The sequence below is a fragment of the Pholis gunnellus genome (genome assembly GCF_910591455.1).
Source record: "Pholis gunnellus genome assembly, chromosome: 7".
Taxonomy (NCBI): domain Eukaryota; kingdom Metazoa; phylum Chordata; class Actinopteri; order Perciformes; family Pholidae; genus Pholis; species Pholis gunnellus.
The window spans coordinates 10,475,206-10,502,678 of record NC_136533.1 but is presented as its reverse complement, the minus strand read 5'-3'; the positions used below and the strand labels follow the sequence as shown (position 1 = coordinate 10,502,678).

Here is a 27,473-nt window from a genome sequence, read left to right as displayed (position 1 = left end):
ACTAGGAACATGGTTACCCCGATACCAAACGCTCTGAAACTCACAGTTACGTAACGGGTTTGTAAGCAGGAATAAGGCACAGGGATACAGAGACGATATCCCGCTCAGAGAGGCTTTATGGTATGAAAATCTGTTTCTGGAGCAGACATTCCAGTAAGATTTTCGTTTCCGGATTGAAAGGACTTTGGTAAGCTTGTTATTCTGTTTTCATGGCCTCATCATACAGATTACAACCTGAATAAATAGTTTGACTTGGATTGGTCGGTGACATAATGTGTAGTCAGAGGACAAAACATGTGATCACATGAGCAGGTCATGCTTTATGGGTAGTAGTAGTTCTCTACAATGATCTACAACAGGGATACTTATTAATGTAAAACGTTAGTCGAGCCTTAATGTTATAAATTAACAAGACAAAATATTCTACTACTATAGACAGAAAGTGCAAAGATCAATACATTTGCAACTTAAAATAATGAAGACAGTAAGATAATCAAATAACATGCTTTAGAGGAACATTAAAACAAACGTTTGACCAAACTCTTAACTTTTCCCCTGGCAACATCCGGCATTGACCAACTCTTCTTTCTTCGGAAAATATCTGCAACAGAGATAGTTATTCAAATTTAACTTAAAAACTATTATGTTTTATTATGTTACAGGGGCGAATGAACAATTCATGGGACATGTCAATTTACTAAATATGTATGACTTTAGCAGTGGTAGAATGTGACTAAGTACATTACATTTAAGTACAGTACAAATCCAAGGTATGTGTACTTTAATTTACCTTTTTTCCATTTTATGCAACTTTACACTTCTAGTCAATTATATATCAGACAAATTCTGTACTTTTTACTCTTAATTTGTCTCGTAATTGCAGTTATTGCAGTCAGTGGCAAAAACAAGCACTTTCAGTGAACCTTTTAGTTTGCCATCTCGGCTTGTTTGGAGGTTCCAGGTTGAAAAATACCGATGCAAGTTACACTCTTAAGGATTTAGTCGTTGTTTTTAAAATCGGATTTGAGCCACCCACAGATTATATAGGCAGTCCTTTAGTATTTGTATGAAATAACAAAAAAACCTGGAACCATTAAGTCGATTTGTACCTCCAGTGTCTCACCTTCGACAACAGAACATGATCATCAGCAGAGCCGCCACACCACAGATCACGACTACCACTGCAGTGACGACGGAGACGACGGACAGCGTGGAGGGTTCTGGATCAGTGCACACAGACATGAAGGTCCAGGACCAGAAGTAAAGAGATGTTTTTATGCTGTGCATGTGTTAAATGACTCAGCAATGTAAGTAGACAGAACATGTGCTAAAATAATCTTCAAATACTCTGAACCAACCTGAGCAAATAAAGGAACCTGGTGTGTTGAGACACTCCAGATGTTGTGGGCAGACAGAAGTTTGTTCTTTACATTCATCAATATCTGCAACAATCAGGAAAAAAACACTGATATCAATGACGCGTGCATTTTGTAGCTAATCGCCGGTTTCTCACAAAATCAAACAATTATAGTTTGATAATAGCTGACAAAGAAATTTCACCTCAAGATTAATTGAGAAGCTCTTCTGGAGTTTTTGATCGCATTTGAGGTTTTGTCTCCTACATGTTGAGATTGAACCTTCACTCTTAACCATGTGTTGAGATTATTTAGTCGACTGTTTCCAAAGTCAATAATTAACTTTATGTAGATAAGAAGCCATTAAAGTACTCCGAGAAATAGAAATGTTAACAGCTACAATTTCTTGACATCTGGGAAAACTCCCATCTGCTAAGGAAGTTCATGTGATGAGATCAAAAGCTCCAGAAGACCTTATGAATGGACCTTGTTGGAAGATTGTTTTGCTGATTATGGTTTCCAAGATCTAGGAAAGTTATGCTTCACGTCTGAATCTCAAGATCACCATCGAAAGATTTTGTTATATTCGATTTTTAACACATAAACCATAATTTGTTGCGCTGGTCTTAAAAAGAATCTTCATCTATTCGAGCCTTGTCACCAGGCCCTAGTTTAGTCTTCGTACCTTGACACGTTGGGGGTGTGGAGCTCCACTTCTGGCTGTTTGGATCACAGCTGACAGACGACGCTCCCAGCAGCTTGAAGCCAGAGTGACACTGATACAGAATCACAGAGTCACAGAGCAGGGAGTAGCCAGATTGAATCCTGGGTATCGGACCACAGTTGGGATCTGAAAGAGAGGGCAGACATGTCCGTATGAAAACACAAGACAGACCTGATATCACATTGTTTTCTTTTCAACTTCCTCACCTGTGTCTGGTTCTTTCCATGGGCTGAGGTTGAGGTGGGAGATCAGCGGGTGCGAACAGGCCAGCATGTCCTCTGGCCTCTCGGTACGTGAGAACGGGTCAGCGGGGACATGAGCGATGTGGCTGTTGTCACAAATGATACGAGACAAAGAGACGTCGTGGAGGTGTCTCCTCTGGGTGCTGGTGAACACTCCTTCTCTCTCCCACCAAAACCTGGGGAGACGAAAGACAGTTTCAGATGTCTCTTCTTGCATTTTAATGGTCATAATGTTACATCGGAGGATTTGGTATCACCTGTCCCCGTCTCTCAGCGCTATGAACTGTTTCGCCAGCAGGCAGGACAGCAGTGGTCCGACTCGGCCTCCTGGAAGAGCGGGCTCAGAGATGGCCCCGACCCACACATCGATGTTGTGTGGCGTGCCGTAGAGGAGCTGGAGTTTGTGAGCCAACGTGAAGTTAGCCAGAATTTCGGCCAGTTCTGATGTAGTATTGGGAACAGAGAGGCTGCAGGACTTTCTCCATGAGCCGTATCCTTATGGGGTGAGATGGGACAGGAAGTGAGGGGGAGCATTAAATACCGGGTTTCAATTACCTGAGACAAAAAGTACCTTTACTAAACATCAGAATAAATGAACACGGTTCACTGATAACCTGTGGCAAAAGACTCAAACATACCGTAGACTGTATTAGTCTTACTACCGAGTTATTACTTTGGTGATCACATGGTTAATTACAACCTCTTTACATTCAAACTATTACTACACTATAACCATGTTATTACTGAGCTGTAATGTAAAAAGCTACCGTGATGGTAAAACACTGTACTGTGCCAGAACAAAGAAACCTGGTACCAGGCAGGCCGTGATCCCGGCCCCTCTGGAGGTTAAGGGCCCCGAGGTCCAGAGGCATCCCTCCCTGTGCCTGAAACAGCCTCTCTGTCAGCTCCTCCACCATCATCTGACCTGGAGTCTGCAGCTTTGCCGGAGACAGCAACAGGCCACGCAGCACAGGGTCTATACCACCTGACACACCAGGAGAAAAAAGAGAGATAGAAGCAGATAAGAAATTGTATGCAATTTGAGTTAAATGTATCACATCCTCGAAGTTTTACCTTCCTGCACGACCCTCCAAGACGCAAACAGTGAATGATGCAGAGGCAGCTGGGGATGCTGGGCGTTGGTGGTGTATCCTGGCCCCAGCCTGGTCACCACTGGCTGCACGGTGACGTGGGCAAAACGGAAAGCAGCAGCTGCAAAGACGTTAGCGATGCTGGGATCCACCTCGGGATCATACCCCTTATAAGGAGGCATCAGACGAGACATGGCACGCTCACCGAGGACCCGCGGCAGGTAGTGCTCCCATGTTAGGATCTGGAAAGATAAAAAGAAGGTCAGAGTGTCTGGTATGCTCATGTAGGTAGAAGTGAACAGATAGAAGCTGCTATAGAGATACCTGATGAATGGCTCCCATGATCTTGCGGGCCTCCTGATAAAGTGTATCAGGGCTCCAGCGAGGGTTGAGCAGGTGCAACTCTTTGACCAGCCGGTTGTGCTCTCTCAGAAAGAGTGTGTGCAGCGCGATCATACCCAGATGTTCATTAGCTCTTGAATCACCTGTGAAACACAAATCATAAACGAAAGCTCCACTGAAGCCTGCAGCGAACAGTCAACTCATTACATTTACTCGCTCACCAGCTTGAAAGCAGGATGTGGTGTTCTCCTGCTGCCTGGATCTTTCCAACGACCCTGAGGTGATGGAGTTTCGGGGTCCGCAGGGGTCCAGGTGAGGCTGTTGGCGTGGCAAATATGGCATGTAGGCCAGCTCCTGGTCTGAGTGCTGGGAGTTGAGGGTCATTGAGCCGAGAGGAGACGAGCGGTTTCTCAGAGTCGAGGCCATACCAGCGGAGCTGCCGTACACCATGCTGGCATCTACAAACGAGGTGATGGCGTTGAGCTGCTCTCGGTGGCGATGAGTCGGGACTCCAGCAACACAGCTGGGAGCAGAGCGGAAGAAAGGCATACAACTCTGGACGCCACTGCGAGGATCTGACAGAGGGATCTGGAGAGAGAGAGGTTATATGTTTTTTATAGTGGGTGATGAGGGGAAAACAAATATTCTTGTTTTAACTATTAAAGTATTTTTTCATAATAATATTGTGATAAAATACCCAAGTTATTCATTGCTTGTGATTCACAACATTGTAAGTGGTTCATTTTTGCCATGCACCTTCATTATTTTACTATATATATTGCATGTGTACTATGTACTTTATGCATATGGAAAATTCAAACAATTTAAATATTGATTTTAGTATGTATATCGAGCGTCTTAGGCACACACATTTCTTTGAAGACAAATAAAAGTTCTATTACCGAATAAAATCAAAGATGCAGGAGTGTACCTGTATGGGGAAGCACGGCGTGTCCCGGCTGCAGGTGTGTGCGCAGTCAGCTCCTGTCCTGAATGAGGACGTACTGGGGCTCTGAGGCGTCAGGACCACGTCGTGGTCAATCCACTGACCCCATTCCACCAGCAGGTGGGAGAGAGTGGAGTCCAAGGAGATGTTTTCATTGTGAGTGAACAGCACTTCCTGAGACACCAGCCGCACCTGGACACCAAACAAAATCAGGAGGGTTTAAATCACGGCAGATGACGGGACAAGAGGACGACTGGGGGCTGCTGCAGGGCTCTTACTGGAGGCAGACTGGCGTTATGGTAGGTGTGCTCCGGGTCCCAGCTTCTGGGCATCCCCCACACATCCTCGTACTCTGCAGGCAGCCAGCGGGAATATGGGATGTTTGCAGCTCCCCATCTGGGATTATGTCTTAACAGGACAAAAAAACATAACAGACACATATCAAAAAACATCTAAATCTATTATAAGTCAGCACTGCTCTGTGGCTACAAGTTGTCTATTGTGTAAGCAATAACCTGTTGTTGCACTCTCCTGTGATGGATCTGTAGCGCTCAGACAGACAGTCGGTGTCACAGCTGGGTCTCTGCAGCTCAGCGGAGCAGCCAGTCACCTGCAGCAGATTCTCCATGTCTCTTTCACTCAGCAGCTCTTTGGGAACATACAGTTAACACAAACATCTAAGTCGTACAAATAATAACTATAATATTTAGAAGAAAAAACAACAGCTGGCTGTAACTTCTTTGGAGTGGGTGATCAGATCATTTGCTCTTGCCTTATGTCAGAAGAAGACAAACCTATTTGAACCAACGGGCTCCCGACATTTTCTGTGAATTTGTACCTTTTACCTTCTGATTATTTTACTATTATATTTTGCTCACTTTTACGAATATTTCGCTTTTTCGACAGTGAATCTGGGAACATGTTTGTTGCATTATACGAGGATAAATTAAAGGACAGCGTAAAAAGTACCCGATGGTTATCTGTAGTCCGAAACTGAAAGCCAATGTATGGCGGGCCTTGCATGTAAGATAAGTACTAGTTGTAGTACTAGTAGCCAATAAATGTGATGTGTTGTGTTTTTCTGCTGCTCTGTACCCTGATGGTCGGGCTGCACCATTGTGTGGGTGTAGACCATCTCTCTGATCAGCTCCACTGTGTTGTCCAACAGTTCTGCAGCCCTGATCTGAGTCCTGGTCTCGGCTTCAGTCTGTTTAAACTGAGCCAGCAGGTCACTGGGTCTCAGAGCGCCTTCAGACAGAGACTTCTTCACCCTGGAAACATTAATAGCGTTTAGTACAACAATGCTGTACAGATGTAAAATGATGATGTAAATTTTGCAGCGGGTCTGAAATATCTCCATGGTGACCCAGTCATCTTTACCGTTCACTTGTGCGTGCGTAAGCAGCATCCGTCAGCTCAATCGCCCTCTGAAGTGCCTCCCTTACAAATACAGATCCTGGATACACAGCTCCTGACATTAGCACAAAGGAAAACATAGATGCGGTTAGAAAACCTCAGTATCTGGCCTCATCAGTAACAATCACACAGAAATCCTACCTGAGGTGTTGTCAAATGCCCTGTTCAGAGAAGCACGCTCAGGGAAGGAGAGCAGAACAAGAGCCAGTCCAAGCAGAGAGACGGACACCTAAAACCAGAACACACCTAACTGAATATTTCAAGAAATGTGCATCTTTATTCTATTAAAATAAGAAGGAAAGAAGTGAAACTCACCATGAGTGCTGCGTCCATCTAGAACATTAAAACTCACTTCAATCCGTGCAGAAAGGATTAGCTTCAGGTTTAGAAAACTAATCACGCTCATAGTATTCTGCCACTGCACTGGCCATGACTTATCTTGACAGCCAACCTGTGTGTGTGTGTGTCAGTATGGGTTCGTCCCCGAGCGTCCAGGTTGCCATTTATACACTGGCAGCAGAGCCAACAGGTATGTGCAGAATCCCCCTTATCTGTCCTCCTGGTGACAGCAACGCAACATCAAACACTGGACTCTCTGCCTCGACTTAATAACGTTCAAATCAAATTTACTTCTGTCCTCATGATGACAACCTTCTGTCATATTTGGATCATTTCAATCAAATCAACAATTCTACCCAGCATCCCTCAAGAGAGTATTGTAGTGAAGTATTGTAGAAGTGGACACAATCAAACAAACAAATACAGGCAGTGGAAACTTTAAAAGGCTCATTTATTATTATTTAGCGGCCAAATGGAATTTCACAATGACATGAAAAGTACATCTTTCATTTTCATTACAAGTGTGTCCGTCTTTGCCACATGTCAAAACATTCAATCTGATCGTCCCTGTGCCAGTGATGCAGACAGGTGGGTGAGCTGGAAGATGAGGATTCTGGGAAATGATTGAAGAAACAGGGATGAGGATGAAACAAGGAACAGAAAGGTCTCAGTTAAACCAGGGTAGAGGACGTGACTCATAAAGTTTGGTTGTGTCCGGTGGCTTTAGAGCTCAAAACGTGAAGCACCAGGCTGTCTGCGTCTTCCCTTTGATGCTCCAGGTGTGTGATACCATCAAATGAGTCATCAGTCCCATTTCATTACGATGTTATTAATATTATCTCTGCTAAACCACATTACCCACAATCCACTTTATGTGACATTCAAGATCTGAAATGTAGAAATGTTTTATTTGCCAAAATGTCCTGTTGAAGAAAATACAAGCGAATACTTGAAATACAGGCAGATAAAAGGCCATTTCACCGGCCTTTCCAACTTCTCTTTAATGGTTTCTAGTTATGTGGATTGTTTTAGGTTTAATGCTCTCACAACCCTTAAGAAATAAACCCCAACTATCTATGTGACTGGATACTAGGGACACGTGGGATTACATTATCATTTCAAGTAAATATTTAAGCTTTTGCTGTGCAGAAATAAACAAAAACACACAAATATTAAGGAAACTGCAGGTTGGATTAGAGCCACTCTTGTGTTTATTGGGTGCTCGTTCTGTGGACGTTTCCCCCAATGTTATTGACGTGCATAGATGGGGAAAACCACACATTTACCAGGCTGGACTATCATCATGCCAACAGAAACATTTTGTTCTTTTAACAAACAAACAAAAAATAAAAATACAGAACTTATATTCACATATCAGTTGGTTGGACATTTCACTGTAATTGTTGATACTTGATTCTTGTCCTGTACATGCAAAAAACACATTTAAGTAAAAGTAAATGTTAATAAGATAATACTGTTTTCACTGGAAGGATATGTACTTTAATTTAAACTGGAAAGGTTTTATAAATAATACAGTGCACAACTTCAGTTGCAGCTACAGCAGCAGTTACTGGGGAGATTTACATACAGTGTTAGTTCTGTTATTTGGTGTCGAGAAGCTGCAGCTGATCTTTCTTTAGGCGTGCTGAGACCAGAGGAAGCGATCACAGCGCTCAAGCATCGTCTGGATCATTGCTCTGAAACAGAAAACAAAAGAATAGAACTGTAATACCTGCAAATGAAGTCCATTCATATTACACAGATTATTTTTGATGTTAAAAGACATTTCAGATTTCATTCACACATTTTGGTTCTGATGGATAATGTTGTGTTTGGTTGATTTGTATTGAGCTAGAAAGGTGCCCTCAGTAGAGGGGGTGTCTGCAGCAAACACTGCTGTAATGTTTGATTGAATGAACACAACCCACTATTGGCTAACACAACAAAAACACTCATTTAAATCAATGCAGAGGTGCACACGATTGATCTCATTATCTCCTTGCAGAGATAATAAGTTTGATAATGGGAGAGCGGGAACTCCTTCCCATACTTGTGTTCTCATTAAAGTTTGGTAATTGGCACCCTGACCCACCTCTGCCTCTTCTCAGTGACTCTCAGAAGCTCACAGACCAGTTTCGAGTGTGGCGAAAGGACCAACTGCACTCCACACTCCTCCAGGACGGCCATGGCGCGGTCAGGCCCGGCTGTTCGGGCCAGCATCAGGGTCAGGCTCTCTGGGCTGATCTTTCCACCACAATCTGCCGAGCCGTTGGACCGGCTGCTCCCATTCACACCGGTGACCTGCTCTGAGTCTGCCGCACTGCTGCATTGCTGAGACAACTGGATCAAGAGCTTCCACTCTTCCAAGGTCTGAGGCACAACACCTGGAAAACAACAAAGGGACAGCACAGACACGAGACTATGATGGTGTTTTTTTCACACGTTTAAAACCAGTGTCATTTAGTTTGATTGTGTTGTATTTGGGTGATTCAGGCCACTCCAGTGAGTGCAGACAGCGTCACTAAGGTAAATCATTATCATGGAATGTTACTGATGTTTAACTACACGCCGAGTGTAAAAGGATGAACCATTGTTTGGACTAAGCAAGCAGTGCACCTTGGATTTCCATGCCGCACACATTTTAGTATTTGCCTCAGTAACACCTGACTCACATTACATCACTGTTATGAACTCTCCTCTGAGAACATAAGAGATTTAAACTCTGCTTCTGCCTGAAAGTGTGAAAGTTTTACCATCAGCTTCCTCCATCAGACTGATGTCATCCAGCCGACAGATGGTGGCGAACGCTTCTTTGCGACACCGCAGCTCACAGCAGAGGTAGATGTAGCCCGTCCAATACCTGCACACACGCAATATACAGATGTAAACTCACAAACATAAACAGTAAAAAAAAAAAAAGAACTTGAGTCAGACAAAATTAGAAGTACCCGTGACTGCGGCAAGTTTCTGCCATCTTCTGCTTGGAGGACAGGTCTGCAGGAAGACGAATCAGGAGAGACAGGAGGCGTCCATAACCCCAACTGAAACAATGAGAATGCCACCTGCAGCAGGAGTCACAGGAATTCACAGTTACATTAATTCTCATACTTTACTTTCACAGTATTATTTGACCTCGTTGTGGCCAAATAGAATCCAGAGGTGAAATGCACCCATGATAGTATCTTAGTTCACATCTATTCAGACACACTTTTAGTTTTATAACCTCAAAACTCTCTAGGCCTTAAAATAAATGAATTAAAAAGGATCATAAATCTAATTTTGCATTTTCCCCCCACACCAGCAGGACCAGACCTGGGCTGTCCATCAGGGCTCAGCGTATCACAGCGTTGAGGGGCATCGTGGGTAAGTGCCAGCTCCAGCCAATCCTGTCTCAGGGATTCTGGTTCAAGAAGGGACTGCAAAAATGACAACCTAGTGGAAGAATGAAGAATGTAAAAATCAGCACCACGAGGAGTTCAAAGAATCTTTCTGTCCTTGACAAATAGATGAAATTAAGGACGTACCTGTGCTCCTCAGTTTGTGATTGGACCAGATTATCCAGGTACGCCAGGAAGTGGCTTCGTTGAGCCATGGTCATTACATCAGCAGGAGTTATCGTAGGATAGAACTGCGTAAATGAGCGCACAGCCGCCTCGCCGTGCTTCTGATACAGCCTGGATAATAACGTAGCAAACTCACTTCACAAGGTCCAATCACAACTGTGATATCAGTATACTGACCGTGTTAGAAAGAAACAGGTGTACTGACCTGTGTAAGTGAGCAAGGAGGGGAGGGGCACTCCAGGGCTGCAGCTCTCTCAGACTGCGCAGTGATCTCAGTAAATCACCTCTCTGAAGAACCTCCACCACCTTACTGGACTGAGTGAGATCTACAGAGAACGACAAGAGTTGATTTTTCAAATCATTTGAAATTAAACAAGTAGAGTATCAGAGATGCACGGACCTCTGATTAAAATTACAGTTACAAGATGAGATGCAAGTATTTATGTTGGATATTTGAAATGTTTTTAAAATGGTTAAATGATGAATGAATGTGATGTTTTTTTTAAATTCATCAGCGTTTCAGGTGTTTAAATATCCTTCATTGGCTAATCTGACGAACTGTGATCCTGTTTTAAAATATCTTATTACTTCTGCATATTTATATGTTCAAACAGCAGACACCTGTGATTATGATTCTGAAATCTGAAAATAAAATACAGGAGAAAAAAAAAGATGAAAACAGAGATTTAAGGAGAAGCTTCTGACCTAGCATGGCCTCGATGAAGGAGCTCTGCACCTCCGGCTGATCCCGATAACACAGCAGACACATTCTCCTCACACGCTCTTGGTCCAGCAGAAAGAAGTAAGGGCGCAGGAAAGTTGTGCAACCCAATACTTTATTCTCCTGGTTTCTAAAGCAGCTCATCTCCGTGTATAATGTTGCCAGCTGGGTGAGATTTGCCAGTAGATCCGACGGTACAGGTTTGGGAGACTCCACTCGGACAGGGTCTGGAGGGCTCCCATTAGAAACTTCCGGCTTCCTCTCAGTGGAGTCACACTGGTCCTCTTTTTCTTCCAGCTCACGAGACTCTTCTCTCTTCTCCTCTGCGATGCTCTCTGTTTGTTCTCCTGCCGAGAACAAAGACTCCTCTTGTTGCTCTGAGCAGGAGTTTAGACAATCCCACCTCTCCTTTCCTGGTTCATCCACATTTGAATCACCCGCACCAGCTGACCTGTGCTCTACAGGTCCGAGTATTCGCTCCAGCACCGCCAGCCAGTCCTGCAGAGTGTCTCCCAGGCAGACTGGATCCAGTAGCACCAAAGGATCTTGGATCTGGGAGCTGATGTTGGGAAAATGTAAGGTGTAAATATAAGCTCAGCTCCGATTAAAAAGGCAGGGAAATCTCACGGTCAGGATTCTATCAAAACGGTGCACAGCACTTACATAGCTCGCTCTGTCGCTGATCGAAGTTCCTGCATGTCGGCCTCTGAGTTTGGCATTTCATCATAAACTCTGTGACGACAAATATAATTCACTTTTGTCCGATTTACTTTTAATAATCTATTCAAAACAAGATATTAGCCCAAAATGTGCTCACAGTAAAAAAGGGTTTTAGTCCACTTTTACCGGTCTGTACTTACTCGTTGTCCATTTCCTCCGAGTAGGAAGCTGAGGCTGACATTTCCGAATGTCCGCTGTCCCTGAAGTCAGGCCGTTGCCAGAGCTCAGAGTTCATCTGGAGGGTGTTGATCTTCTCTGTTGTCTTCTTAACAAAACTAGAAACACTGAGAGAAACAAAAATCGAAACCCAATGATATCACACTAGATCTAATAACCTGAACAGGCAAACAGATCTATTAACATTTGCATGTGACAAATGACTGAATGTGATGCTTGGAAATGAAACCTGCCACATGCGTCTACACAGATGAACAATGTGAACCCATGGTAAAAAATAGATGTAGATCTTCAGTGGAAAGGGGAAGTAAGCCGTCTAAAAGCACAGCTGCACTTGAATAATTATAGTTACTGTAGGAGTTTCAATCTTCACCGAGAAAAAATGAAGCACAATCCACAAATAATTTCATTGGTGTTGAATAAAACTCAAAGCTATCTAAGATGACAGCGTCACGCCTGTATGGCTGCTGTGACACAGTCTTGTCTCGTCCTCTATTTCTCTGGATGTTCACCTGTCTTTGACAGCCTGCAGAGCGATGCGAGGGGGTTTGGGACGGAATGAGAGGGGGAGGTGGAACGGCAGGCCTTGCTCAGATCGCTCAGCCTCCATACGCTCACTGCTCTGTGGATCTGAATAAAGATGGGGGCAAGAGCCAGAGGACAAACACAGATGGATGGAGTACTGGAGGGGAATGATGAAAGGCAGAGGACAAAATGCAAGCAGATGGAGCAAAGGTGCCAGACACCACTATCGCGACAAAATTAAATGCTGCACGATGCAAAAAAACAGAACCAAAATGGTGATTATACGTGTGATACAATGAAAAAGACAAGAAACTTGACATTAACAGCGGGACAAAGAGATCATTGTAGTCGCAACACTTGTCAGAGTGATCATTCAGCTCTCACAGCAAATCCACTGATACAGCACTGCAACATTATGGATTCAAGGATTTTATGTTTTTCAAATCAAAAACTAATTTTACAGTATCAGTATCAGAAGCAGGTACATATGATCAGTATGACAACAGAGATAAAGATTAAGAAGAGTATATAAAGAGTCAAGTTATTGTCACATGTATAGATGCTCCTCTTCATGTTTTGTTTTTGATTATTCAGGTGTTTTAATAAGAGTGCGAGATATGAAATAGAAAATAACGTCACTCTCTCTTCACACTGAACTCAGAAGAGGCAGAAAAGGAGTTTGTTCCTGATACACACACACACACGTATAAAGCAAGGAGTGAAGAAAGAAACAGCGTGTTTGAATAGTTTCTGGTTTGTATATTTCTGCTTTAGTTGTTGTTTTAGCATTGGCGCAGTTTTAGCATTTTGGGGTTTCATTTGTTCGTCTGCAGATTAAACAAAAAGTTTTTTTAAGAAGAAGATGGTACAAAACAGGTGTTGATTTTCATTATTATTTGTGTAAATTAGTTCATATAAAAAAATATCCTAATAATTCAGACTTAATTCTGCCAACATTCCTTCTCTGTGATGTTTTAATAAATTAACGTATAAATAAAGTATCAACCGATTAAAATTGATTCCATCTGGTAATTATTAAAATTGGAAATATAATTTTGTATCTTTGAATTGCAGTCATTTTAAAGAACAGCATTTGTTCATTTAACAGCTAACAATCTCTTACCAGGATCCACCTGATCGTCCTCCTGCACAAAGCTGAACTCCTTGAGCCGCTCCTCCTCCGACATGGACTGATTGATGAGCGAGCTCGTCTCCTCATCTGACTGACTTCCTCTGCGGCTGATCACACGATAGATTCCACAGTCCAGGACGTTGAAGCTCTCCTGGATGACGATATGTCCGATATCAATACACACTCTTTTGTTACAATAAGGATTTACAGAAGCGGTGTGCTTAACTTACAACGGGCTCATAGAATTATACATGTATTGAATGACCAGTATTCAAAGCGTGATGCATTTATCTCCAGAAAGTTACTTAAACCTACATGTGAGGAGATGCTACTTCTTCGGCTGCTGGAGGCGGAGTCCAAAGGCTCCAGTTTAGCGATGACGTCCTCCAGCTGGCCGCTCAGCTCCAGGTGTGTGCTGGAGCTGAGCTGGGACCTGAGATGTTCGAGGCGGTCGATGGGAATTGCTTTCCTGGCCTGAATTAAACAGGAATGATGAGCAAGGATTTTGTAAATGCTTTACTAAGATCATGAGAAATCTAGTTAAGATTCCTGATTTCTAAAACACTTGATTTTACTTCAAACTAGAAATGTTTAACACAAACTACTAAGGTCAATAACGTCAGGCTATGTACCTGCTGTGATAAGAAGATCATGATGTTAGGAACTGAGATAACCACTTGTTACTACCTATGTAATGAATGTATTATACTGTTAGCAGGAGCCATATCTAGCTCTTGCACATTTTATGGTTTGGTCATTTAAGGTGAAACATCTCAGGATCACAGGTATATGATGTGCTTTATCCTTAAAAAAAACAAAACAGGAAGTCAGAAATTCACACGAACATCTCAGCCCAGATAAGTCCGGTACCACAGAGACGAGGCCAGTTAGCAAGGCAGTGGCCATCTTACCCTGCTGGTGGCGATTGTGTGCTGGAACATGCAGCAGACCAGAGCAGCTAGAGGCCAGGACTCCCTCCGGAGCAGACGCTCAACACAGCGCTCAGCAGATAACAGGGAGAGGTGGGACAGACGTCCACTGCCGTGGAGACAGAAGAGCTCGTTGCGGTAGACAGCGATGTCCACCAAGTCTGCAAAACCAGAGAGCCGGTTTGGATCAACTTACAGTAAATCAAACAGGAACAAAAGGGCTGCATGAGCAATGATAAAATGGTTAAATATTATGACCTTTTCCATGCCATTATTATTGACTAGTGGTCCTATACCAACATATTTACAGCTTGTGTGTGTTTGTGAATAAGATGTTTGCTGAAGTACTCCAAAGGACTGCTTTGGGAGGAAGCAGCACAAACACACCTTTGACTTCAGTCCACAGAAGCACTTGTCCGTTCTGAGGTGTGAAGATATAAATAGCTGAATCAGTCCAAGTCAGCAAGTTTTGGTCTCTACACATCAAAATAGAGAGTGTGCAGTTAGTCAAGAAACAGGCTCGCTTGCAGAGGTTATATAAAAATGAAGGGATGTTTTTTGTCTTTTGCAATCAAAATATTAGCCTTTTATTCAATAATGTGCATATGATTAATATAGTGATTGACGGGCCTAAAAACTCAGATAATAAGACATAAATTATTACTAATATTACCCAAAATAAAGCAGTTTCTGGAAGGCGATTGACTGGGGGCTCTTCGGCACTGGGTTGTAATGTTGTGGCTCATCTCTGCAAGTAACAGAAGAAAAAAAAAAGACAAATTTAAAAACAAATTAGGAGTTTGGCCTTTTAAAGACGAGTATCTAAAAGTGGGAACAATCAGTACCTGTAAGTGATGAGCGGTAGAGGAGGACAGGCCAGTGGCTGTTTGAACTGATGGGTGCTCAGAACCTCACCATTGAAACTGGCCTCCCAGATTCGAGACCCCGGCCGGGCGGAGTACAGCAGGGGGGGCTGACCAACTAATAATCCCCTGTTCTGAGGGAAGAAACATGCTCCATACTCCCCATCACGCTCCTTATTTCCAACACGCCAGAACTTTTCCCTGAAGGCAGGTAGAGAGGGAAAAAGACACCACTGCTGAGAGTAGTCCAGGGAACATTTTTGATTTAAATACCATTTTCTTCTTTCATTAATTACGAGTACAAATGACAGAGAATGAATATCTTACACGGAATCAGTTGTAGCTTTTGAATAAGAAAATATATAAGAATACCTAATTGTTAAAAGTGAAGAATCCTTAATTGGAGAATGGATTCACTATCTCGCTAAAGAACACTTTAGCAGGGACAATATTTACCAGTATGCGGGCATTAATCCGCTCTGTGAGAGTCTCTCCCCATATAGAGACGCAGCCAGCTGGTACTCACCTCTCTGTGTCACAGAGGTAGCAGCGGCTCAGGGAAGATATCAGCAGGCGACCATCTTGGTACCCGAGCTGAACCACTCTGGAGTCCACAGTGGTGACGGTCTGAACAGGGAAGATAACGAATGATGACCCCTGGACACAAAGAAAACAATATCAAACATGCAGTAATTACTAAAAAGACAAAAAGACATATAACATACTGTGTGTATATACACAATAGTATTGAGGAAACAAACTATCTCCACTTTGAATCAGCAGTCACTACCTTGCCCATCTTGGAGGATCCTGCCCGGAGGAAGGACACCTTGCCTCCCGTGTCCCCGACGAAAACTCTGAGCGCGCTGGTGTCCCAGCAGAGTGCAGTGATGGCCTGACCTCTGTGCTCCCAGGACACACTGACTCTCTCCGGACGACCCCGTCGCTCCAGCTGCAGCTCCCACACCACCACCAGACCCTGACTGGAACACAGACAACAATGTGAACACGCAGGCAACAAAACCGAACACATAGATAGACTTCTTCCCTTATTGGAGAGACTCTAACCTTGTTGCAACGGCGATAAAGTCTTCGTCGTGAGGGCAACATGCCACCTGAGCGATAGATCCCTCCTGAAAAAGAGTGCATGATGGGTGTCCCTTACTATGTGCAGCTTTATCGGTTGATAGAAGAACACAATAGTCGCATGTTACCTTGTGAGTGAGGATGAGCCTTTGCTTCCAGCCCTCCTTCTGGATCAGGTGCAACCCTCCTGCTGATGTTCCTAAAGCGAGCCACTTCCTTGACACTGCCAAACAGGTACACTGTAACACAGAGGACACAGTATTTAATCATCTGTTCACATAATAATAAGTCACTATAAATCATCCATGTGTGATTCAATTACAAGGCCGACTCCGTCGTGTGATGGTGAAACCTACCTTGAGCCGGCCCGAGTCCAACCGGAGAGCAGACAGGAGTGGATCGAGGCAGTCAAACTCCGCCAGTACGTGACTGTGGTTCTCTGGCACAACTGGTATCAGAGGCATGTTCACTGGTGATCCTCTACAACTGAGAGAGAAATGGCACTCAGCGACGTCAAGAGTCCCTACTCTGCTTCCTCGCATACTACGGCCCTCAGCCGCGTGGCATCACATGACCTTCAGTAGTTCACTTACCCTCTCAAATTAACCAGTCATGACTTCACTTTACATTCCACTCTGGTTAAAAAAAACTAAACATGTTATCATCTCCAGTGTACCGTTCGAGGTTGTTCAAATGTCTTGGAGCTGTCATTTCATTTACCTAGAAAGACCTTTTCCACAGGAGCGGAGGACGCCATTCATGCAGCATGTAGTTTGTCTTTGATTTACTTGTTTTGGTTTTAGGTGAACGTATGAGGAAGCAGAAGCAAAACTAAGCAGATCATTAGAATAATCAGATACAGCTGGCTAAATACACCAATGTGTGTGCAACAACAATGTTTTAAAACTAAATGACAGAACATAATTGCTTCTAAGCTTTAAAGTAGTTGACACAAGTATCTCAAAAGAAGTAACGGTCAACTCTGACCTCTCTTCCTCTATTTGTTAACACTCTACCGCAACAGGAACGTTAACACAGCTGAATTGTCCTGCTGAAGAGAACCAGGGCACAAATGCACACGGAGAGGCACTCATAAGGCTGTTTATTGCAAATGATTGTGCTTGAATTTTGCTCTCTGACAAACACAATTGCCCTTAATGACATTATGACATGTTGAACCAGAGGATCTCTTAGAAAGCCGTTCTCCTGGTGGGTTACTACTGGTCATCTCTCAGAGCCCCTCAGGTTTAACATGTAGTTGTAATCTCTATGGTTGTAATGTGGAGAGGAAGTATTCAGATCCCTTAATTGAGAGTAAAAGTAGAAGTAATACACTGTACAAATACTACAGTTGTAAAAAGTTGAAGTACCACATTGAAAAAATTAAGTTAAAAGCAAACTTACTTGAAGTATCAAAAGTAATCAATACAGGAAACCCGTACTTATGTGATGGTTAAACCATTTAATAAGCATTTTATTGTTTTAGTAAGTGGAGCATTTTTAAATCTTATTCTTCATACTGTTGAAAAGTGTAAACCATATTTAAAAAACTCGTGAGTTTTCTAGCTATATGTAAAATTGTATAACGTTAAAGTGACTCGATCAGTCAAAATACATGATTAAAATGTACAATACGTCAATCACAAGTAGTTGGTGGAGTCGAGTAAAAGTATAAAGTGGCACGACATGGAAATACCCAATGAAAGTACCTAATGTCCTACATGACTCTACTACATACAGTACCTGAGTGGCGTTAAAAGTACTAAAACATACGCTGTAATGATCGTTAACCGTTAACATAACGTCCAAGAGTAAACGTTCATGACCGTAAACAAGCGGTGTCTCGTGCTTAGCCTTTAAGGCCCTTTCATGGTTATAGTTTTAGTTGATAATACACATTGACATCAGTAATATTAAGTTTCTAAAGCTAAAAGGGGCGACTCAATCAGTCTGCATCACGAGACCCGTCAGCTGACACTGATGCTCGCGTTTCTATCAAAACTACAGCTCGGAAACCTTTACAAACAATAGTAGCAGGGCATGGGTATGCTAAATATATATTACGGTAATTCGAATTATGGACTGTGCGCCTCTGTGTCACTATGTTTACAATAACACGTTAGCAATCATGCTAGCTAGCTAAGACAGCGGTGTTTTCATTGACTATTCGTTTCAGCCGTTAAAACTCACCAAATGGTCGCGTGACACTTACCGACTACAAATCCACACCCAACCGTGGGTTTACATGGCTGGTTTCCTTCACTTATATTTTTGTGTGGAGAAGCTCTGCGGTCCCTCTCACGCCTCTGTGGCGGGCAGCTAGCCGAGCTGTCACGGCTCCACTCAGCTGATGTGAGGACACTTCCTGGCTGAATGCCTGACTTTGACACAACGACACATATCGTCCATATTCTCCAAAGCAGCTACGCATTTAGAAGAGGCAACATCTGACGCTTCTCTTGAGGTTTATAAAAGCACCACAGCAGAAAAACTATCGCTAAAACCTGAAATAAAAATGAATTCATGGACTTAATGAAATACTGACGTTTCAAAAAGAAAGTGGCATGAACAAAAAGCTCACTTTAATGCAGTGACATTTTTGTCTTCAGTGCAAACAAAAAGGTGCAGACATTACAAACCAGTGACAGTGTGATTTGAGGCACACACACACATACACTAATGCACTCGGTGCGACATGTCTTTACAGTATTGCTATATTCACGTCACCTTTTTTGCTTCGGATTTTCTGGAACTTTGTTCCTACGAAATCGACCCGGGGCTCAGAGGGGCTCCTTGTGCGGCCGAGCTCTCTTTCTCGGCTCTGCTAACTGATGAAACGCATGTTGGCAATCCTCTGCTTACACCATTGGTCATGTTACACCATTTTAAAAAAGTCCCCATTAACCATTATCAGCACCAATCGCTCAACCGTTGAGAACAAAAGAGAAAGAAACAAATGATAGATATCTGTGACAGAGATGTCGGTTGAACAGTTTGGGATGTAGCAGCGTTCATCAAACCCGTGTGAGTCTCGTCCCATCAGGCTGTGATCTGTGGTCTCTTCTCTTAGTAGAGAACCCTCTCAGTTCACTTTGTCCATATCCTGTGATCTCTTCATTGTCCTCTCTTTGACAAAACACCGGACCTCAGGTTTTCCTCAACATGCGACGGGTTTGCCAGACGTGGAACTTGCTATAGGCTGTCTGCAGCATCTCCTCCAAATGCCCTGTGAGCTGTGTGTGTGTGTGTGGGGGGGGGGGAGACGAAGACGTTAATACAAGGCCCACCGGGTACAAGACACCACGTCATCATTTACAGCTCAGAGACTTACATTTGTACTCAAGTACTGACGCTGAACCTTCTCCTGAAAAGGACAAAGCTTGGTCATCTGGAATCTCTCGAGGTTCGACTTCATTTTCATCACCTATATATAAAAAGAAAAAACATCAGGACAATCTGGTAAAAGAAACCCTTCCTGCTTTCTATGGAGAGAGACTGGCCCCTGTAGTGTTGGTGAGGAACTATACATCAGCTATATACTCTACTATAAGTTATTATACTGCTTATTGACAGCCACTTTGGTTATCTATAAATGAATGTATAAGTATACACAAAACACTGGGATTAGTGTCGGAAAGTTTTGTTAACATCTTCTTTGATTCAATGTTGTAAAACAATAAAACAAGACAGGATCCAAGGGGCTTGAATACGTTGATCAGCATTATGTTTTCTATTATGAATTTACTCTCTGTTGCCTACACTGTTATGGGCAACCGTGGTTTATATTCCTTTAAACCACACATAAATGTGAATAATTAAATGTGTATGTGCTATTAGACCAGTAGTATAAGTGCCAATTTTTTTGTTGTTGTTGTTAAAGTCATTGGTGGTCAAGACAGGGAAGGAGGGAATACGTTTCTGTGTGGGACAATAACAATGTGACATCCTTTCAATAAAGTTATTATCAGTCACCTTCTCCTCCAAAAATGGTGTGTTTACAGGAAAGCAGGACCAGAAGTGTCTCAGCAACTCTCCAGCAGCTGCATAAAGATGCCTCAGCTCTCCTTGAATCTCAGAAGGTACCATCTCTGAAAAGAAAAGAGAAACAAATACAGTATAAAGTACTGCTAGTTTAAATGAACATCTGTCACGATTGGTTCCGGTTTAAGCAAATTAAGAGATTAGAATCCCTCCATCTCTACAGAAGGCCCAGGCACAGTCTTATGGAATCAAACACACTACAGATGTGCTACACTCACCCACTGATCACCAACGTCCACAATATGTAATAATAATAATGATATTCAACAATTGTATGACACACTTACGATTTATGGCTTGCTGCGTTACTGCCTGCATGAGGACGCCACCTGAAGAAAGTGCTGCAATGGCAGAACTAGCGGTTGTGTTGGACAACACCTGCAGAGAGTATTTCTGTGTTTAACACTTTGAAGGCACCATTCATAGTTTTATTGCATATTCTTGACTTTTTAGGAAAACTCTGGGTTATTTTTGATAACAGTTTGATATATTTGTTAAAAGATGGAGTGGGAATCAGCAGATCCTAATTTGTCACAGTCTGAACCATCTTTGAGTTCTCCTGATGGCACCACGTCCCAAGAAAACGACCAATCAGAGCCGAGGAGTCACGAACAAAATGTCAATCAATGCTCGTGAAGCTCCGATCAAACTGTCGGACTACACGGCGCTGATTAAATGGCTAAATGTATTGCCCCTTTCTCACCTCCAATGTTTTCAGAAACATATTTTAGTTCACGGTTTAGCTGTAAAATGAGAACGTTTGTGAACTTTTTTTCCCCAGACTTTCTGTTTCATGTACTACTGTCAGGATATAGTGACAGTATTTTTTTATTTTATTTAAGTTACCAGCTGTAGCTTTAAAGAAGTGGGAAACCTGCAGGTATTTTGACTGGAGGACCAGCCTTCCTGATCTTAACTTGTGGACTTGTGAACCGTGAATGAATAGAGAAAAACTCAGTGATTGTTGATTCACAACAGCGGCTGTGTGTTCTGTGGGATCTAACCTGAGTGAGGTTGGGTTTGTAATTGACCATCTCGTGCCGGATGTAGTTGACAGAGTTGATGATATCCTGGCTTGTCGTATACTGTTGGGACTGAAGTGGCACTGGCCCATGAGCATACCTTATCAATAAAAAGATGGAGAGAGAAGCATTATATTAAAACACGTCACCCTGAATCCGGCTGTTTAAAAAGCATAAAGTTGGGTCTACGAAACAGCAGAGCATCTTATAATTCTACTTGATAATTCATATATTCACTTCATGTGCTGAAGAGACATTCTGGTTTATAGCCACTGGCAGGAACCTTAACACAGTGGAAGCAATAAATCTGACTTTTAAAAAATAAATACCAAATCTATTTTTAATCAGTTCAAAGTGCACAGTTGATTGCTGGCTACTGAAACCTCAAAATGTTTTATGAGACAGAGGCTGGAGCAACTTATCAATTGATTCTTTTAGTCTCTCTTTGGTTCATCGAAAGAAAATTGATAACAAAATAGATTTTGAACTGCTTCTTTTAAAGTCAATTATAAAGTACAAAATCGATTTACTTTTTTCTGTTTCATATATTATAAATTGAATACTAACTTTTGTGACGGTTTGTCAAACAACATAAACAGTTTCTAAAAATCAACCGCCTGTAAATGTATGATTTTAAAAAGGTGTTAGATGAACATATAAATCTACAAAAAGTGTTTCATGAATCGCTGCCATTCGGAGTCGCCCTCTACGGAACAAAGAATACAAACTGTACCTGTCGGACTTCTTGAGGTTTAACGCGACTGTTTTCGGTCTGTTTTCCCTTTGCAGATCTTCATATTCTATGGCTTCTTGTAATTTAACCTAAGGAAGTTTGCCAACAGAAAAAAAGTGACGCAGTCTGTTACAGAGTAACACATTTTGAAAACGTCTGTTGAAGCTGCAGAGCCATCGTCACCTTCTTTACAGGAGGCTGGAAGAAGTCAGAATCCCTCGAGTTTCCATCTGTACTGCTCGTCTCACTGGCTTGGTCAGCTGGTGTTTCCCTTTAAAAATGACAAAGTTAGCAAAAAAAATTAAGCGATTAAGCAAGTTATGCTTTTTCTAAAGCTATTTCTTTACCCCTTCCGTGAGCCGGCTGCCAGCACCATGGCGCTGTGATGGTTGAAGCGCTTGATGATGGCAGAGTTGCTGCTCTCCTTCACCGTCCGGTTCGAATTGGAAGTTGAGGGAAATGTTGTACAAACTCCGTAACCCTGCGTCACAAAAACACCAAGTCTTGAGGTCCAAGGAGAAAGACGAAAAAGAAAGCTATGCAAGTAAATAACGTTTGAGTAGTATGACGGTCGCTGTGATTGGCTAATCATTAAAACTCACCTCGTCTAATGTTTTATCCTCTAACAACAGGAGGTCCATCAAAGGATTCTTCACTCCTTGAACCACCATAGACCTTAACCCTGCATGGGACAGATTTAAAAACAGATTTGTGACTTAGCGGTTTACTGACATCGCTAGAAAATGGGAGATTTGCATGTGAAAATGCTTTAAAAGCTCCTACCCTGGTCGTCCTGCTTGGCACACTCGGAGAAGATATCCTGTGTTCCTGTGTTGATGCGGTCTCTGTGAAAATAATGGGACTGGAAAAAGCGGGTCCAGAACTCCTTCTCCGTCAGGTTATGAGGCACATTTTCACAATACTTCTGTTTCACTGCAAGTACAACGTAAGTCGACATGAATATATTATAATGTATTTGCAGTGTTTTGGAACACTAGCTGCATATTTAGGATCAGTGGCTGAGGTGACCAGGAATGCACTGAACTGTTTATCTAAAGAGGTAACAGCTGATTTCACAAAACAATTCTTCCTCTCTGGCAGTGAAATCACTGTTGGATTTCTTAGTTGAAATTAAAATCTGAGCTTGCAGCAGCCTTTTCCTGGTCTATCAATACTTTTGCATCTGGTAATATAACTAACTTCGCTAACATAAAGGATCAGTGTGTAAGATTTAGTGGCAGCTAGTGATGAGGTGGCAGGTCGCATCCAACTGAATACTCCTCCACTCAGCCCTCCTTTTCAAAGCGCGTCGCTGAACTACGGTGGCCTACAGGTATCGTTAGGATATAATTTCTACTAGGAGCTACTTTAATCGATAGTCTTATCATTTATTTTTCATGACTTAATAACTGCTTGCAATATTGGCTTTTTACTCGCAAATGTTTTATTAAACGTAACATTAACGAGCATAATTGTCACTAACTCGAGTATTCTTCACATCACCTGGTTCACCTCGGCCTCTCTGCTCCGTGTGTGTGTGTGTGTGTGTGTGTGCGTGTGCGTGTGCATGTGCGTGTAGTTGGAGGAGCTCAGCCCCGACCCAGAGAGCAGAGGAGATAAATGCTGCAGCGAGATAGTAAATTACACCAAAACATTAAAAAGAAGCGATAAAAGAAGCGGTGACTTCGTAGCTTATCCATACTCCGGATTTATAATTCATAATTCAGCAGCGGGGTCCACTCTAATACTGAGTTTTGGTACCCATCCCTCCCTTCAGGTAACATGAAAACACAAAAGGCTCTCGCTAGAGCCAGTGCTTGGTTTGTTCCTTCTAGGCTGCTGTAGAAACATGGCGGACTCTGTGGAAGACGACCCGCTAACTATGTAGATACGAATGACTCTTTCTCAGCAAACAAAAACATAACGATTCTTAGTTTGAGGTCAAAAACGAAAACATAGTTCCAAATAATTTATTCCATTTCTGCCAAATAAATTCCCCTATATCCTCTACACCGTTCCTTTAAGATGTTATTGTTTACCTGTAGGGTATGTTCTGAAGATGGATTCAATAATGTCAGCAGTCAGATTATATCTCAAGCCATTGCAGCCATCTGTCTGAGGTCTAATGTCTGCCTGTAATGCACAAAAATTACATTTAAAACCAAAAATTACATTTAAAACCACGTTGTTACTGCGGAAGTTGTCAATGCGCAATCAATTATGAAATTTAAGATAATATCGTGTTTCAAAATGTAAGGTCTAGTTGTGTCAGAGTTGATGCACTCACCAGAAAGGCTCCAGATATTCCGACTTCCTGTTTGTTGTTGGATAAAGACGAGTCTGCGTGGTTCGTGTCTCCTAACCGGTTAGCCCAGAATTCATCTGCACTGATCACCTGACTCACAACCAGATCTTTATACAACTGGAAAAGCACTGGATCTTCTTGAAGCATCCTACAGGAGAAAACACAATAACAATATTTTAAGAAGTAAATTATTAATGAATAGATTAATACATTAGTAAATAATGAATGCCTAAAACCTTCATTGGTGACATCAAGAGGAAGGCATTGATTTATAACTTCCTGCTAGGTATTGATTTGCTGTAACACATCCAGGACCAGGAAAAGACTTAATCATAGTATTCAAAAAAAAAAAAAGGAAACCCCAGAAGCTTTCTGAAGCAGTCTAATACAGCAGTCCTGCAATATGTCCTACTTCATAAAGGTTTTAATATTCATTGTTGGCTTAACTGTATGGTCATTTTAAAGGCTGGAGTTTGTGATATTGTTGAACTGTATTTTGTCGACTACATTTACACCAATGAGACGAGACTGAACACTAGAAACACTTCTCGATATAACTCAAACTGCAGCCTCCAAAATGACCAAAAGGTTTAATCAACACCTCTCAAAAACAGCATCAAGTAGGAGGAACTTGAGTTTAGATTATCTAGTCACACATATAGTCCCTAAAGTCAACATTGAACTCTCATACTCAAGTTACAACAACCTGAACATCATATACTTCCCGACTCCCCTTCGCAGTTTGGGGCTCTCAGACCCAAGTCTATTTGTTCAGAACATGTAAATGAATTTTTCTGATTCACTCAAAAGGGAGTAAAGTGTGTTTTTGTTGTGGTCAGATTTGGTGGCCTATTGCGTTAGACATGCAGGAGAACAATGCAGGAGAACAATGCATGCGAGTGGGACTGACTCAAAATAAAGTACAATGAAGGGACATATCACCCAGTGCAACAGTGTGGCTCATCTGTGTTGTTTACACGCAATAACACTTTTTTTTCCTTTCAGTAACACAGACAACACTTGTCAGAATGATACATTAGTTGCTGTTTTTTGTCTTTTAATGCAATTTAATGACAGAATATTGCCAGCCGTATCCTTTAAGGAGGATCTATTGAAACACCTCAGTCTCACCTGTTTTTCTCCTCCAGTTCCTTGTTGGCTTTCTTCTTGAACTTGGGCAGCAGCTGCTGCAGCAGCTCCTTGGCGGCGTCTCTGTCTTTGAGTGCACTGCTGTCATTGGAAAAGTGGAATGTGGTACTCTCGCCAGTGTGAAGCACCAGCTGCAGCTGAATTTTGGATTTACCATCTGGGCTGATCTTCTGACCTGTACAGAGAACACATGAAGTGACGCTTGAGGACATCACCAACACACCATTATTATAGCATTCATTGTAATAGGATGGTATCAAGTACTCACAGCGAATATCGGCGTACAAGTGGCTGACTGTGAAGCGGTCTTTACCCTCTGGCCCCCAGGCTATCCGTTCAGCCATCAGGTAAAGTGTGCCATCCTGCTTCCTCTGGCGAACCTTCTTCAGCACCAGCAGCACCTCCTCTGATAATGATGCCATGGCTCCAACTGAAACGAGTTATTCATCATTAATAATCATGTCCTGCACAGAGATACGGATTTAATCTAATTAATCTCTCAGATAAAAGGATAAAGAACCGTGTTACCTTACTAACAAAGTATTTACCGCTATGACTAACCCACCTAGTCGTTACTTGACCTGCAGTAACAGTAACGTTACCATGACTTAGATATCAAGCACTTTGTATGAGATGCAAGCACAAACTATTTCAGCTGATTTCACCACAACGTCCTGAATAAATGTCGTGCCAGGTAACGTAATCTAACCCCATACAAGCCACTGATGTGTTGACGGTTTTATCATATTAACTTAGCTAACTAGCGTTAGGTTAGCTAACGTTAACAATCAAGAAGAAGAAACCTGTCGGAGAAGTCCGCAATAAACTTACTTTAACGTTAATAAATGGACACTGCAACGGACACCTGGCTTTTCTTCAACACATAATCTCAAACTAATGTATTCTTGAATATAAAAATAACTGAATGAGTTATTTCAAACGGAATTTGGACTACTCTAACAGCGAGCGTCCCGACTTCACCGCCGACATGACTGCCAGGCGGTGTGTTTCATTCAAAACGTTCCGATTGGAAAACGGGATAAAGAATCAGTTCCGTCAAAAAAATATATGTATTGAACGATTTAACCATATTAACAATTCTACTAATAATCAAATAAAATAAACGATGATGTTAAATTTGTTTAAAAAAGCCTATTTTGGTCAAATTTGGTGCAATATAATTCGGTTAATTTGATGCAAGCGTACATATTAGTCTTTATTAATATGAATTGTAATATTATGCAGTGTATTGCCTTTGTATTTAATTAATTAATATAGTATTAATTCATTATTTTAATTTATTTAATTTTGCTTCCAAACGATTGGATGCTGGCAGAAAAAAAGTTGGGGTAAATTTGGATAATATAAAATACTTGCAACTGATTCCAGGTAAATGTACTTAGTTACTCTACCATTGAGTATAAATTACATAATCTTTTGGCCCTATACTTATTTAGGTGTATATTCCTGAATAAAGTGTATTTAATTTACGGATAAGATAAGATAAAATAATCCTTTATTAGTCCCGCAGCGGGGAAATTTACAGGATTACAGCAGCATAGTGGATAGTGCAAACAAGGGACATAGTAAAAACAAGATCAAAACAAGTATTATAAATAAGTAAATAAGTAATAAAGAGTAGCCTAAAGAATATTAACTAAGTAAAAAACAACAATAGTTAAAATATAACTAAAAATGTAATATATACAGACAGAATCCGTTTTGTATTGCACAGTGTATTTATATTGCACAGATCTTTTGTGTTGGGTGGTCTACTGGGAGCACAGCTGGTTGTGCAGCCTGACAGCGGCAGGAAAGAAAGACCTGCGGTACCTCTCCTTCACACACCAGGGGTGAATCAACTGGTGGCTGAAGGAGCTGCACAGAGCTGCCACATAGCTTAGCCATCATCCTCCTGTCTCCCACCATCTCCACCGTATCCAGTGGACACCCCAGCACACTGCTGGCCTTCTTAATAAGTTTGTTTAGTCACTTCCTGTCAGCTGTCGAGATGCTGCTGCCCCAGCAGACCACTCCATCAAAAATGGCTGA

At 42.1% G+C, this 27,473-nt stretch overlaps 3 protein-coding genes across 3 annotated transcripts; all 3 read right to left on the bottom strand.

The window, feature by feature from the left end:
* Positions 1-543: 543 nt before the first annotated feature.
* Positions 544-6,449, bottom strand: epx (eosinophil peroxidase; the record flags this gene model as incomplete). The annotated part of the gene is made up of 17 exons (XM_079162756.1): positions 544-601; positions 1,124-1,220; positions 1,359-1,442; positions 2,041-2,205; positions 2,286-2,497; positions 2,579-2,816; positions 3,136-3,306; positions 3,396-3,654; positions 3,737-3,897; positions 3,976-4,342; positions 4,686-4,892; positions 4,979-5,108; positions 5,216-5,348; positions 5,796-5,971; positions 6,081-6,171; positions 6,258-6,345; positions 6,432-6,449. 17 exons carry the CDS (start codon positions 6,447-6,449, stop codon positions 544-546), a joined length of 2,655 nt encoding a protein of 884 aa, XP_079018882.1.
* Positions 6,450-6,888: 439 nt separating this feature from the next.
* Positions 6,889-18,512, bottom strand: hps5 (HPS5 biogenesis of lysosomal organelles complex 2 subunit 2). Its single transcript, XM_079163571.1, has 23 exons — positions 18,384-18,512; positions 16,528-16,657; positions 16,300-16,410; positions 16,154-16,218; positions 15,876-16,068; positions 15,612-15,742; positions 15,068-15,286; positions 14,896-14,970; positions 14,610-14,698; positions 14,205-14,383; positions 13,609-13,767; positions 13,285-13,444; positions 12,149-12,266; positions 11,600-11,743; positions 11,403-11,471; positions 10,724-11,298; positions 10,224-10,344; positions 9,980-10,129; positions 9,768-9,887; positions 9,404-9,517; positions 9,209-9,315; positions 8,548-8,839; positions 6,889-8,152 (listed from the first exon to the last, which is right to left on the bottom strand). The coding sequence occupies exons 2-23, from the start codon at positions 16,633-16,635 to the stop codon at positions 8,092-8,094; spliced, it is 3,360 nt and encodes a 1,119-aa protein (XP_079019697.1). The 5' UTR covers positions 16,636-16,657; positions 18,384-18,512; the 3' UTR covers positions 6,889-8,091.
* Positions 18,513-18,746: 234 nt separating this feature from the next.
* Positions 18,747-26,401, bottom strand: gtf2h1 (general transcription factor IIH, polypeptide 1). The gene is made up of 15 exons (XM_079162742.1): positions 26,253-26,401; positions 25,690-25,851; positions 25,404-25,596; positions 24,255-24,420; positions 24,007-24,100; positions 22,751-22,900; positions 22,570-22,649; positions 22,315-22,448; positions 22,151-22,238; positions 21,968-22,056; positions 21,217-21,334; positions 20,500-20,590; positions 20,144-20,259; positions 19,503-19,595; positions 18,747-19,404 (listed from the first exon to the last, which is right to left on the bottom strand). The coding sequence occupies exons 2-15, from the start codon at positions 25,841-25,843 to the stop codon at positions 19,318-19,320; spliced, it is 1,653 nt and encodes a 550-aa protein (XP_079018868.1). The 5' UTR covers positions 25,844-25,851; positions 26,253-26,401; the 3' UTR covers positions 18,747-19,317.
* Between the last annotated feature and the right edge of the window lie 1,072 nt (positions 26,402-27,473).